Source organism: Cladophialophora immunda (genome assembly GCF_000835495.1).
Source record: "Cladophialophora immunda strain CBS 83496 unplaced genomic scaffold supercont1.6, whole genome shotgun sequence".
In the NCBI taxonomy this organism is placed as follows: Eukaryota; Fungi; Ascomycota; class Eurotiomycetes; order Chaetothyriales; family Herpotrichiellaceae; genus Cladophialophora; species Cladophialophora immunda.
This window is the reverse complement of record NW_015622546.1, coordinates 1,443,842-1,456,698: the sequence shown is the minus strand read 5'-3', so window position 1 is coordinate 1,456,698 and position 12,857 is coordinate 1,443,842. Positions and strand designations below refer to the sequence as shown.

At 54.1% G+C, this 12,857-nt stretch overlaps 3 protein-coding genes across 3 annotated transcripts; 2 read left to right on the top strand and 1 right to left on the bottom strand.

Moving 5' to 3' along the window:
• Positions 1-502: 502 nt before the first annotated feature.
• Positions 503-4,507, top strand: PV07_10064 (uncharacterized protein). The gene is made up of 8 exons (XM_016397370.1): positions 503-691; positions 817-849; positions 899-1,022; positions 1,076-1,272; positions 1,335-1,450; positions 1,504-2,390; positions 2,434-3,563; positions 3,625-4,507. The coding sequence occupies exons 1-8, from the start codon at positions 600-602 to the stop codon at positions 4,127-4,129; spliced, it is 3,084 nt and encodes a 1,027-aa protein (XP_016244561.1). The 5' UTR covers positions 503-599; the 3' UTR covers positions 4,130-4,507.
• Positions 4,508-5,258: 751 nt separating this feature from the next.
• PV07_10063 (uncharacterized protein) lies at positions 5,259-6,389 on the bottom strand (the record flags this gene model as incomplete). The annotated part of the gene is made up of 3 exons (XM_016397369.1): positions 6,123-6,389; positions 5,820-6,061; positions 5,259-5,751 (listed from the first exon to the last, which is right to left on the bottom strand). Exons 1-3 carry the CDS (start codon positions 6,366-6,368, stop codon positions 5,259-5,261), a joined length of 981 nt encoding a protein of 326 aa, XP_016244560.1. The 5' UTR covers positions 6,369-6,389.
• Positions 6,390-9,799: 3,410 nt separating this feature from the next.
• PV07_10062 (uncharacterized protein) lies at positions 9,800-11,440 on the top strand (the record flags this gene model as incomplete). The annotated part of the gene is made up of 5 exons (XM_016397368.1): positions 9,800-10,027; positions 10,075-10,297; positions 10,356-10,495; positions 10,552-10,639; positions 10,701-11,440. The coding sequence occupies 5 exons, from the start codon at positions 9,800-9,802 to the stop codon at positions 11,438-11,440; spliced, it is 1,419 nt and encodes a 472-aa protein (XP_016244559.1).
• Between the last annotated feature and the right edge of the window lie 1,417 nt (positions 11,441-12,857).

The window sequence follows — 12,857 nt, the reverse complement described above, 5'->3', positions numbered from 1 at the left end:
CCGCCTTCGTTGCCATCCTTTTCACGAGCACAACCAAAGACGAGAATTCCAGCTTGAGAGTTCGAGCATCGCAGTAAGTTACCTACTTGACATGACGACCACTAGATGCCTCGCTTTCTAGCAAAACTTTGCCAAATTTGTGTGCGGTCAAATGCACTCGACTCGCCAATCGCGTCGACCGCAGCCTTGTCCGATGTCCATCCCAAACCGGTATCTCATGGCCGCTTAGGCCATGGCTTACTGATGCGCATGCATCTCCTGACTTTGGCAAGGTGCTGGCCTGCCACCTGTGCGAAATTCCATTTGTTCTTCTATAGCACCCTTTGCCCTGATATTCACCTGATACTTGGTTGAGCCTTTCCGCTGTGAGGTCCAGCTCGAACGCGTCCTCTGTGTCTCATCCTTTGTTTACTTACTGCGTGTTTCCATTCTGGAGGCGAACACCCCCCCGAAAGAGCACTGTAGCTGCTGAAATTCACTGGCATCTATACGTTCCAATGCTGCGGTAGTTCTGCTTCTGTTTTGGCCTTCCCTTGTGGAGGATCCTAGCTTTTCCGTTGCTGTGGTTCAAAACTGCTCACGGTCTGGAAATCGGCACCATGGCAAGCCCAAAGAAACCGTCTCTGCTGAAGAGACTCAACGACAAGCTAGGGTTGAAGATCAATCTCCCAACCATATTGTTGATGTTCAAGTAAGTTATTGCGGAGGACAGTGCCACAAGCCGTAGAACACGAATTCGTGTCACAGCACGGCAACCTGCCTACAGACCCGTCCAACGATTGGGGTCCCATGCTAACGGTCCTGTTTCTGTACCAGAGGAGCCGTCGCCCCTACAGTTGGCCTCGCCATGTATGTTGACTTGAGCGACGACGCGTCTACAGAAACTCACATCTACCAGATATCAAGATGCTAGCGTCGCAGCTCACTACTCGACAATCGGCTACCTCATCCCTATCATGTCACTCTTCGTCGTTCCGATTCTCCCCCGAGCCAGATTTCTGCAGAATTTCTTCGTCACTGGTGTACGAACTCGGACTTTCTTTCCTCGAGGAGTGCTGGGCTCACTGGCTACTAGTTCCTGACCTGCCTCGCCGCAGCAATATCCCTTCTCTACATGTGGACTGCAATCAAAGCTCGAAAAAACACGACCCATCTGTCAGCCGAGCAGCGAAGTAATGGACCCGTCCCGGGGGCCGAAGTCGTGCCCTACAACGCAGCAGCAAGCGCATGCCTTGCTGTGTGGTTCTTCTTCTGGCTCTGGGCTTACAACACGTACGTGTTTCTTTCGTCGGTCGTCTTCTAGTTCAACGCAGCTGTGCTGAAAGCTTAGCCAGGTTTCGCGCTTTTCGGCCGCAGTACTTCCTGCCTCTCATCGTGTTTGGTATATTTATCAACATCACGGCTGTATACGGTGCCATATTCCCGGAGATGGAACAAGCATATTCTCTAAGTATTGATTAGTGTCCTGTTAGGGGGATTCTCGCTGACTGTGTGGATTCTCAGTACGGCGACTCCTTGATACCTTCTTTGTCGGATTCGGGCTTGCATTCGCCGTCCACTTTGTGGTACTACCTATCACCTCACGGGATCTAGCGACACTGATCCTGACCGAGTATCTCCACGTCCTCAAAGGCGTCATTGACGCTAAAGCAGCACTACTCATCTCTTTGCCTTCTCGTGATTGGAACAGCGGGAGCAGGACAAGCAGCTTGGAGAGTGACAGCGAAGGAGGCGAACCGATTGAACGATTGACCCCGTGGCCCGAGGCTGACAAATGGCGGGCGCTCACTGCGGAGGCGACCGAATGCCAGGTCAAGATACAGTCGGAGATGCGTTATGTCAAACGTGAGGTTACATTTGGGAAATTATCGAGTAAGGATTTCTCGAGTATCACAAAACTGCTGAGGAATATCTTGATACCAATCGCTGGCCTGGAGACGGTGATCCAGGTGAACGACCGAGTTGAGAAGCAAGGAGGATGGACGTCAATCAAAACTTACAAGGACGGTTCCAACTCCGAAGTGTCAGATCGAGCATTGAAAGACGTGGAGAAAGAGCGGTGGAGTTTGTTGTTTGGCCAGGTTGACGGAGCCTTCAAACTGCTGTGGCAGGCGATGATTGAAGGGCTCGACTATGCATTCTTCACACTGAAAATCACCAAGAAGCCGGCATTTACGACCAAAGCCGAGCTCGAGGCGAAAGCAGGCGAGCCTCCAGACGGAAAAGGTTTTGCACAGTACCTTGAAAATACCATCAACAAGTTTTTGGCTGAACGGGAAGGACCTTTGAAAGAATGGTGTCGGATGAATGAAGCCGAAGAGACCAGTGGTCAATCGTCCACTCGGTCCTCACATAAGCGACATTCATCCCAACTGTACCTTCTTCTGGATGTACGTGGCACCTTGTCATGCAGAATTACGCTGACCTCTCTAGCTCGAATACTGCGTTGTAACAACCGCAATGGGAGTCCTCGACCTCGTTCGATTCGCCGATTCCAAAGTCGAAGATGGCACTATGAGCAAGAGACGGTTATTAACCCCTACCTGGAAACAGTGGAAGAAGTGGGCATGGGCAGTCATCAGCCGTGAGGACAGCAACCTGGATTACACGGCATACAGCTATCGAAGCGGTACCCCTACGGTTTATCTGGGCGATGCTCTAGGGGTCAACCGGGATCCTGAGCACCTCCCGCCCGTGACGTGGTGGGAGAAGGTGACCGACTACTTCCGCCTGATTCCTAGGCTTTTCGGCTCGAAGGAGTCCTGGTTCGGCTTCAAGGTCGCCGTGGGCACCATGATCATCGCACTCACCGCCTTCTTGCGCAACTCGCAGCAATTCTATATCAAGCAGCGCATCATCTGGGGTGCCATTATGGTTGCCATCAGCATGACTCAAACCGCCGGGTCGGGCATGTATGGACAATTCGTGAGAGTTTTTGGCACGTTCCTGGCCATGGTCCTCTCCTACATTGACTGGTACATCGTGGATGGCGACACGGCCGGGGTCATTGTCTTTGTGGGCCTGACCGTATTCCTCTATCACTACCTCATGGTCACGAAACCGAACGACCCGGTCATCCCCATGATCGGCATGATCACCGTCATGTTAATCGTCGCGTACGAGCTTCAGGTCAAGCAGGTGGGCCTCGCCATTTCCGAATCGAACGGCCAAATCTTCCACCCCTTGTACGAGCTGGCACCTTACCGACTCGCCTGTGTACTTGGTGGTGTGGGCGTCGCCTGCTTGCTAACATACTTCCCAAGCGTGACCACGGCGAGAAGCGAGATGCGGAAGGACCTGGGGAATACATTGTATTTACTGGGCCAGTACTACAGCTCCTCGCACAAGGCGGTTTCGTTGCGGCTGAAAGGGCTAGAAGGGGATCCCAAAGACAAGAAAAGCCCGCTTCGCCGGCTGGAGAAGGCCCGCACTCAGCTCTTTGCGAAAAACCTGATTCTCATCCAGGCCATGAAGAATCATCTCAAGTTCATCAGATGGGAGCCGACGTTTGGAGGCCGGTTTCCCAAGGAGCTCTATGAGAGGATGCTTGCGCACACGGAGAAGTAAGTCTTTGATTCTCGAAAAAGCCCTTCCGAGTGGCACAGTGCTGACCCAGGCGCCCAGCATCCTTCGTTTTACGGCCATGATCGCATGGACGACCAAGACGTTCAAAGAAATCCCCGAGTCGGCCGGCCACCGGGAAGGGCCCAACCCCGTCGTCGCCACTGACGGGACCGGCACCTGGCTCAAGGACTTTACCCAACTCATCGCGTCGCTGGAACTGACCTCGCACAACGTCACGTCACTGCTCGCCATCCTCTCCGGCTCGATCGGCTCCGGCAAGCCCCTCCCGCCTTACCTGCGGCCGCCGGAGCGATTCCACATTGGCGAAATGCTCTCCTCGCTCGACTCGGGCATCTTGGACACCAAGCACATCTGCGAGCCGGGGTATTCGGCCTTTGCCGTCATGCAGGTCTGCACGACCATGCTGAACGAGGACCTGGCGGACCTGTTGGCCGACACGAAGAGGCTGGTCGGCGAGGCCGAGTTCAACCTGGACGTCGTGCAGGAGGACTACGAGCGGAATGTCGGGATGGTCCCGCGAGAGATCCGGGAGAAGACGGACTGAATCAAGTCTGGATTGAAGAGGTAAGAAAGGGGGAAGTTGAAGCGGTTTGCATTTTGTAGATCTTGGGAACCGGAGAGGTTGAGACGATGGGTTTTTGCGCCGAAAAGCCACACGCTTGATCTCGCGAGGCCCCAATGGGCAAAATCGTCACTCGACCAACGTGGTCGTTTTCCAGCACGTCTAATGTGGGCAAAGCACATTCGAGCGCCTCGAAAAGCCGCCCCTGGGTGGATGAGTATAAATTTGCACGGCAGGGGAATCCAAGGGTTTATATCACCGGTTATATTTTGTGGATGAAAAGCGAGTAATATAGCAGCACATTCATTGGGTTACATATGTAGCATTCAGGGTATTTTTATTGCACGGAAGAAGATTCCCTGGATCTTGACTTGCCAACACAACAATAGATCTCCTAGCAAGGAATGTTCAAAAGTACAAGTACACGGGGTACCTAGCTCGCCAATTAATAAGTAGTAATCTCGTGCCACCAAAAAAGCCCCTACCGTTCGTCTTCCCATTTTGACTAGTTAATTAATTAATTAATTAGCCGCTCGCACATTTTGCTCATCCTCGGCTCACAAGGAAAGGGGGGGGGGCACCAGGCGCGTTCGCCCCGTGTCAACTATGTAGTGCTTTTAGGCTACATGGGACGACCACCTCATTTTCTCGATTCCATGCATAAAGGGTGCATAAAAAGGTGGGGGGGTGTGTGTGTGCATCCAACCAAAACCTGGGCTTTTTGTTTCAGAGGACGTGATACAGAGCGGGGAGTATGTAACTCTCCACCAGTATTAGTGGCGTTTGCTGAGATTGCCTTGTAAAAACCGGAGCACGGACGGTGCGTTTGTTGGTTGGGCAGAGAAAACTCCGGCATTGGAACTGAGAGAGAATCGTTACGGGGACCGTGTGTTTGGTACATCAGAATAACATTTTGCTACCGTCTATCTCGGATGACCTTGTTCTATGCTTCTAACAAAAAGGGAAACTCCCTAGATCATGCGAGGATGCATCTGCCAAAAGGGGACAAAAGTCCAGTACCCTGCCGCTGGAATCGATGCAAAGGTTCGTATGTATTTGGGCGGTGTAGATGTACACGGTGGTGGGGTTTGCTGCAGTTTATTCGCTCATCTTACAGAAGCATCTCACAGACGAAAGCGCCTAGCATGAGAAGACCCCATCTGTGCCATCCAAGAGCATCACGTACCTGGCTCGCTCCTCCTGTACTTGACGCTCCGGTCGCTGATGATGTCGAGGAGCCGGCCGTACTTGCCCCCGTCGTCGTCGTGCTCCCGTCCGCTGTGCGTTCCGCGTCCAGATTTGCCATTGTCGCGGTAAACTCGGAGCTTGCGTGACTCCAGGTCACCACACTGCCACTCAGCGGTGTTGTGATCTGCGCGCCCGTGGTATAGAGAGTCTGTGTCCCGTTGGCCGGCATGTTGGTTGGGTTTACCAAAGTCGAAGTCGGGGATCCGATTGGCGCGTAGCCGAGATCAGCGATACAATCATATTGATCCAGGTAGGGGCCACACTGATCGAACGGCTGGTCGAAGGCTTCAAGTTGCGTTTCTATCGTGCCTAGGCCGATCAGGGATGGGTCGGTGTCCGGGCAAATATTGTAAATTCTTAGGGTCTGTCAGAGAGCCGTGGAGGCTGGAGCGTTCAGGCAATAATGGTTCTTGGTAAAACTCACGAGGAATAAGCCGACGCTTCCATGCAGCAAATGCAAGCAATCTCCCCGTCTACCGAGGAGGGACTCGAGCATTTTGTCGACTCGGTATAGCTATTTGCGGCGTTCAAGTAGACTTGGCCAATGTTGCAGGAGCAGCCACCCGGCGCGTTGTCGGGAGCTGGGAAGAAAGGAAAGCCGTCCTGGCTTGTCGGGCAGAATGTCATGTACCGGATAATCAAGGCCTGGTATTGGCAGGAATAGACCTACAGAGGCGACAGCAGGTCAGCACAGAAGGATCATGACATTGTTCGTGCGCGCACAAACCTCATTCCAGCAGTTGGATACGGCACAGTTGATTTCATCCAGCCACATAACACAGGTACAAGCGATGTCGATCGCATCGGACCCGTCTCCGTCGTCGATACATTTCGTTGCTTTGTTCTGAGCGGCCGAGAAGCATTTGTCGAAGCCTGAAGACGAAGCACAGTCCGTCGACGTAAAGTTAGAGCCCAGGCTAGAGCTTGCAGCGGCGAGCGCCGACAAGGAAAGAATCAATGTGAAGTATCGCATGGCCTTCCACGCATCGCAGAGTCTTGAACCGATCTTGTAATAGCCGGAGGACGAAGAGAGAACCCTGGACGTAAGCCTTTTGATAGCAGCGAGCCAGCATCTGAAGCCACGAACATCCCGTCCTGAGTGCACCTATGTTTCTTATACCGTCCTCGGTACATTGTCATCTGTTAGCCAAAGAATGGCGCTGTGTCTGTAGATTACAAGTTCCATTGCAGAAGGACCCCTGCCAATGATGCCGTCGCTGCAGATGTCTAGTGGAGTTGTGAACAAATTTCTTCTTCCTCGCCCCTCCCTGCGTGGCTTGAGTCTCAATACTGGCCTCGGAGAAGAGCATCCGCTAGCCTGAACAGGGGCGAGGTACCAGAGGACAGCCCTACATCGGCCGCTTTTCGAAACCGCCATCAGAAGCTTCTTTCAGAAAAGCACTAGCCGAAGCTCGGATGTGTAAAGATCGGCGCTCTTCGATCTCACTTCTTCAACCTGGCCCCTTCGACATTCTTCTTTGTCTATGATCCGTAGGCACGGCCGTTGAGGGTAGGGGAAGAAGCTTTGTGGATGAGTGAGGACGGGTGAAAAGTGGGTGTAGAGATACCGCCGGGCTCCCTGACCGCCCAGCCGCGAGGCAGGTACAGCCGATTAATTGGGGGGGGGGTCCTAATTTGGCCCCCGGAGGACTCCCTGATGTTTAGTCAATGACTCAGTCAAAGGCCAGATTAAAGCGGCTCTCCCAATAGTATCAAAGTCACTGAACGTCGGGACACGATTCAAATTGACCGTGATGCGATGGTGAGTCTCTTAATACCCAATCGAGGTTGAGCCGCAAGCAGTTAAACCAAGTCTGGGCAATAGCTTAGCATTCGAGAATTCGCTGCTACCTTATTTCTATATCTCTTAGGTACACATCACCAGCCATATACCTCCCATCTAACCGCTGAACTGAGCAGCCACAAGAACCAACTCCCAACAAGTAAGCCACAAGTAACCCCCCGGAACTCCAATCCAGTAAAATATCCCCGCCGACTCTATCAGGCTCGGGCAAAAAGTCTCTGAGTGGCACCTTGTCTGGCAGTGCCCGGCTCAAGCATCATAACTTGGTGGGTACCATTTTTGCGAATATTCCTGAGGTGCAAGAGGCATTTCGGCGTCCACACGGCCACCATTGCCCGAATAGTGCTCGGCGGGCTGGATCGCTCTATACTCCATGTCCCTCCTGATGTTTCTACTCAGCCAAGCACCACCGAGAAGACAAGCAACTGCCAAGAACTGGACCAGAACAATGAAGATCAGCTTCACTACGAACGTGCCCGTAATCGGGTTGAGGTCCAGGTTCGTGTCGAACGTGTAGACGACCGAGTAAACCGCCCGAGCCCCGACGAACAAGCCACCGACAAAGGTGCAGATTGCCAAAGAGGTGAGGTTTGGTGGTCGGACCGCCTTCGTCATTCGACGCACACAGCTCCAGACGTACAACGCGTACAGGATTTCCGCGATTGCGGCGAGGAACATCAGGACGACTCCGACCTTGCGGAGAGTCGTCCACGTGCTGGAGTCGTGGTCGTTGTCTTTGCTAGCTGACTTTTCCGCCGCGTAGACGATCAGTCCCATGCCGCCGGCGGACAGAACGTGGAAGAATCCTTGCAGGCTCCGCAGTCGGCGAAGCACGTCTTGCGCCTGGCTGTGAGGGAGGGTGGCTTTGGATTGGTAGTGGTGGGCTTCGTGGGTGAAGGCGGCGAGAATCAAGAGGAGGGGGGACAAGCCCGCTGAGCTGATGGCTTGGGTCGTAATGATGGTGTTTTCATTCGTTGAGTTCCGGTTGGCGATCCCCAGCGCGTCGGAAACAATGCGGAGGATGGAGAAGAGGCAAAGATAGACAAAGGCCAGCGCATGCTTGCTGCCATGGCGCATGCCGAGGAATATGATCAAAGGGAAGAGGAAGATGTAGACGACTATCTCGGTAGCGTCGAGAGCGACTGTGTCGGAGACTCGTGCCATGATGAACCGCTGTCAACAACAGTTGTGCTGTGAGACTTGTTTTATTCAGGAGGGTGTTGTTTGGCAAGCCAAAGCAGTTGAACGGAGGGAGCGCATTGTCGAATTTATCAATTTTCACCGATGCTCGACACGCCCCACAAAGACGCATTGGGGAAGATTGCTCCGACACAAGGATGGCGCAGGTGTAACAGTAAAAGACTGAGGGAAGCAGGGAATGGAGAGGCTGAAGCTATATTCGGACCCCAGCTGGAAACCAGATCGGCGAAATGAAAGGGATCAACGGTGGTAGAGTGGACAGGATCTATGTGACAAGAGGAAGCTGGCGATAGGGGCACTGGCTCTCAAAGATCGAAGTTATCAGGCCACCAAGGTCCTGAAGCAGAGGACCTATCCTGCGTCAAGACAAGCAGAGGAATGTCGGACAATTCTCCTTTTCCAGCAGAGCAGTGTCCGTGTTCAAGTCGCAGCTCAGAGGGCTGAGCCACCACAGTATATGATGGCCTTGGATGGCGCCATGCTCTAGTCCGGCGGGTGCCCAACAACATAGCGATCTTGTCAATCATTTACCTTTTGAAACTCGTGAATTCAACTGAAGGGCCGATGGCTTCGCGGACTAGACTCTCCCAAGTTAATGGTTGCTCAGGTCAGGGGTCTTTCTGAACCCCAGCTGGTCAGCAGCGTTGATACTAGGTGCGCATCTCAGTTTCGACCCTTTCATTTCGTCTGTCAATGGCTGAGGAGGTAACTTGAAGTCGCGGTGGCTGAAGATCTCCAGAGAACGCAGACGGCCTGAATGATCTCCCCCCAGGAAATCGTGGGTGGGGCGACGGAGACCATTTCCTCTTCCGGCTAATTTTGCGATTTATCTTTCAGCCTTGCCAAGTTCGGAGCCTCGTCATGACGCAGCTTCGAGAAATACGCACCTTCTTTCATTTGTTTCTATCAACTCGGAGATGCTATGCTGATACTGCAATCGGCTACTTTGTAGCTAGACTCAAGACGATGGCTCCATAAGAGAAATCAGCCTCAGCGGCGCCCCAACCGCTTCTTGGTCGCCAAAGCGAGCCCGCACGTTTCCCCTTTTCCATCATGCGCCCCGGAACCGTACTTTACATACGCCCCCAGATCTATCCAGTCATTCCAACGGTGTTCGATGCCTAAGAGGAAAGGTATCCGTGTTTTCTCTCGTCACTGCGGCCTTGCCGGCAATGGGGCCGTTTCAGCTGTGGCAGCTATTTCTATCAAACTACGTCACAAGAAAGAAGGCGTTGCTCGATGGGTTGTTCTGGGAGCTGTTTCTTGGACAAAGTCGAGAATGCAATTTCACAGTTCGAGTATTTAAAGATCGTCTCTCCCATTCATCTGTACGCTCCTGCACCGTGCATACAGACCTGGGAGGTTACCATCCACGACATTTTTCTTGCGCCCATTTCATAATGTTTATTTCTCTCGCTTTCCTCGCGCTGGCAATGGCACGGACAGCCTTTGGGCTGACCGGAGTCAACTGTACGCATCCAACGGCATTCTATGACCAGACCATCGACCACAACGCCACCAAGAGTGGGACTTTCAAGCAACAATACCAACTTATCATGGACCACTACAAACCGGGCGGTCCCATTCTCTTCTTCCAGGGAGCAGAGACCGCGAATATCTCTTGCTTGGTACGTTCCAGCTCACGCAGGCGTGGCTTGTTTCTAACCGTGTACAGGAACTGACGGTCTTGGAAGACTGGGCACCGACCTTGGGCGCTGCCGTTGTGCAACTCGAGCACCGGTTCTTCGGCGTCAGCAATCCAAGCAACGCCGCCAATGTCAAAGAACGCTATGCGACCCTCACGCTGGAGAATGTTCTCCAAGACTCTGTCTCCTTTGTCGAATATTTGAAGAAGAACAATACCAAACTGCGCAATGCCAAGGTGATTGCACATGGCGGTAATACTGATCATTCGCAAACCATGGTGGGAGCAGGGGTGCTGATCCGTGCTCCCAGGCTCGTATGGGGGCTCGCTGTCTGCCATGCTGCGACTCAACCATCCACAGACTTTCTATGGCTCCATTGCCTGGGCTGGACCGACGGAGGGCCTCGGACCGGATTCCGCAAACCCGGCGCGTGGAAATTGGTACACCGTTGTATGTACACCCGAGTTTAGTTATATGACGAGAAGGGTCATTGACGCGCGCTGCAGCTATCGAATATCTACTCGACCTATTCCGCGGAGGCCGCTGCCAAAATAAAAGCTGCTCTTGCAACCTTTCACGGTTACATCAAGACTGGTACCGCAGACCCCTCCTCAACCCGAGAGTGCGAGAGAAGGGGATACTGATGATCTTTCAGGGACCAACTACGAGGACCTCGCCCACGGACTCAACCTCTGCGAGGTGCCCCAGAACAAGAGCGACCTCGACTTCATCTACCAGACGCAGATCCTCAATGCGTACACGGCCAACTCGCAGTTCAGCTTCGGCGTCCTGCCGGGCCTGCCGGGGCTGACGGCCAACACGTTCGACCAAGCGCTCAACCTGACGCTCGCGGCCACGGGGGCCCTCGAGGTCCTCAACGCCAGCCTCTCGGTCCTCTTCAACGGCTCGTGCGTGGACTGGGCGGGCCAGAACGCCTTCGGCCTGGCCGGCGCCGAGCAGCTGCCCTTCCAGTACCTGGAGTGCCGCTACTTCCCCATCGCCGCCGACCTGGTCGCGGCGGGCACCATCTTCCCCGCCGGCGCGCTGGGGTACAGCAGCGACCGCGCCGCCTTCTGCGCCCAGACCTTCAACATGACCATCCCGACCCACGGGCAGTTGGCGGCCAAGTACCACTTCACCACCGCCGACCTGCTGGCGGCCACGCACCTGCTCTTCACGTTCGGCACGCTCGACCCCGTCTCCGGCTGGGCGCCGTGGGAGCTGTACGCGAGGATGACCCCCAACCGCAACGCGTCGAGCCTGATGGTCGTCCCCGAGGGCGGGCACACCGAGGACTCATTCAACCCCAGCTTCCTGACCAAGCCGGGCGTGCTCCAGGCGCAGAAGTTCCAGCTGGAGTATATCAAGGAGTGGCTTGGCATCACCGCCTACTAGAGAATGGATAATGTCTAGTTGAGGCGTCTTTGCGACACTGGCATGCTATGGTGGAGGTAGAAGCGCATGAGATGGGTTTTCATTTCGTCATTAGTTACAATCTTGTTTGAGTGCTCCTGCGTGGACAATTCTTCTTGCCTTCAGTAACGTTCTTCAGGACTCAGTTAAAAGCTCAGGTGAAAATACCTCCATGGCTATGTAAGGTTTCTGTTCGCGGGCAATGATTGGGGGATGGACTTGTACTTGTAGGTACTTTTGTCGTGAATAAGTACCGGCCGAACCACAATTTCGTCGACCACGATCTTAATCGTGTTCTTAAGGTGAATGAAGACAGTAGTCACGATGGAACCCAGACGTGAATAAGCGAAACCCGGCTCCTCTCCCGGCCTCTACAACTCGGAGGGCTGTAAGCCCTCCGTAGCTGAGAAGTGATGAGATCTCAAGAGGCGGAACAGGACCTTCGCGTCTCGTGACTCGCCTATCAGGCTACTCCAGACTATTCGCGACGTCAGCTACGAGTAAGTCCCCACCTAGTAGGAAGGTACTTAGTGGTCCCGCACCGCTGACGCTTCTTATTGCGAGCTCGCTTCGCCTCCTCCCGATCGTGCAGACCGTTTCCCAATCTAACAGCCACGACGCATCTGACAGTACAGTGAGGAGTATTTGTCCTCAGCCGCTCCTTTTCAGAGCCAATCTCCATGCCATGGGTTCCACCAAGGCGATCCGTCCCGTGTCGTCCTGGGTGAGCACGAAATAGTCGAGCGACTGCAGCCCGTACTCCAACCGGTCGATGGACAACCAGGTGTCGCAGCTTCCCTGTGGAAAGAACAACTGCGCGTCGGTCGTCGCGGCGTCTGCTGCCGTGCCGATTGCGTAGACGGCGCGCCAGGCCGACCTGTTTCCGCCCTGGACATTGGTGGGGTACAACCTGATGGTGGTTTGTTCTCCTGTTGCTTGATTCATTGCAGAATATCCCTCGGCCACGTCGACCCCGTTGGCGGAAAATTTCGACACGAGCAGGCCAAAGTCGTCGACGGCGAGTGTCAGAGTCGAATTCTGTCCAGAGGTGAAGGTGCCGGTGAATCTTGCCGAAGCCTCGCTCTTGCCGACTCCGTCGATGACCGGGATCAGGGTCTGTGCGAGTTGAGAAAAAATCGCGACTCCCGTCAAACTGTCGACGTCCGGGCCGGCGAAATTCAGGGCCATGACGAGGTCGTAGTCGGGCACGAGCACCATCACCGACGAGTAATCTCCCACGTCGCCCGTCTTAGCGTAAAAATCGACGATTCGGCCGTCCGAGGTGAGGTTCGGCCCGCGCACAATCTCCCACGGCGCCCCGACGTCCTGGCCCGACGAGGACGTGAACGTAACCGGCTTCATCCAAGTGCGCGTTTCGACCGGATCGAGCAGCTTGTTG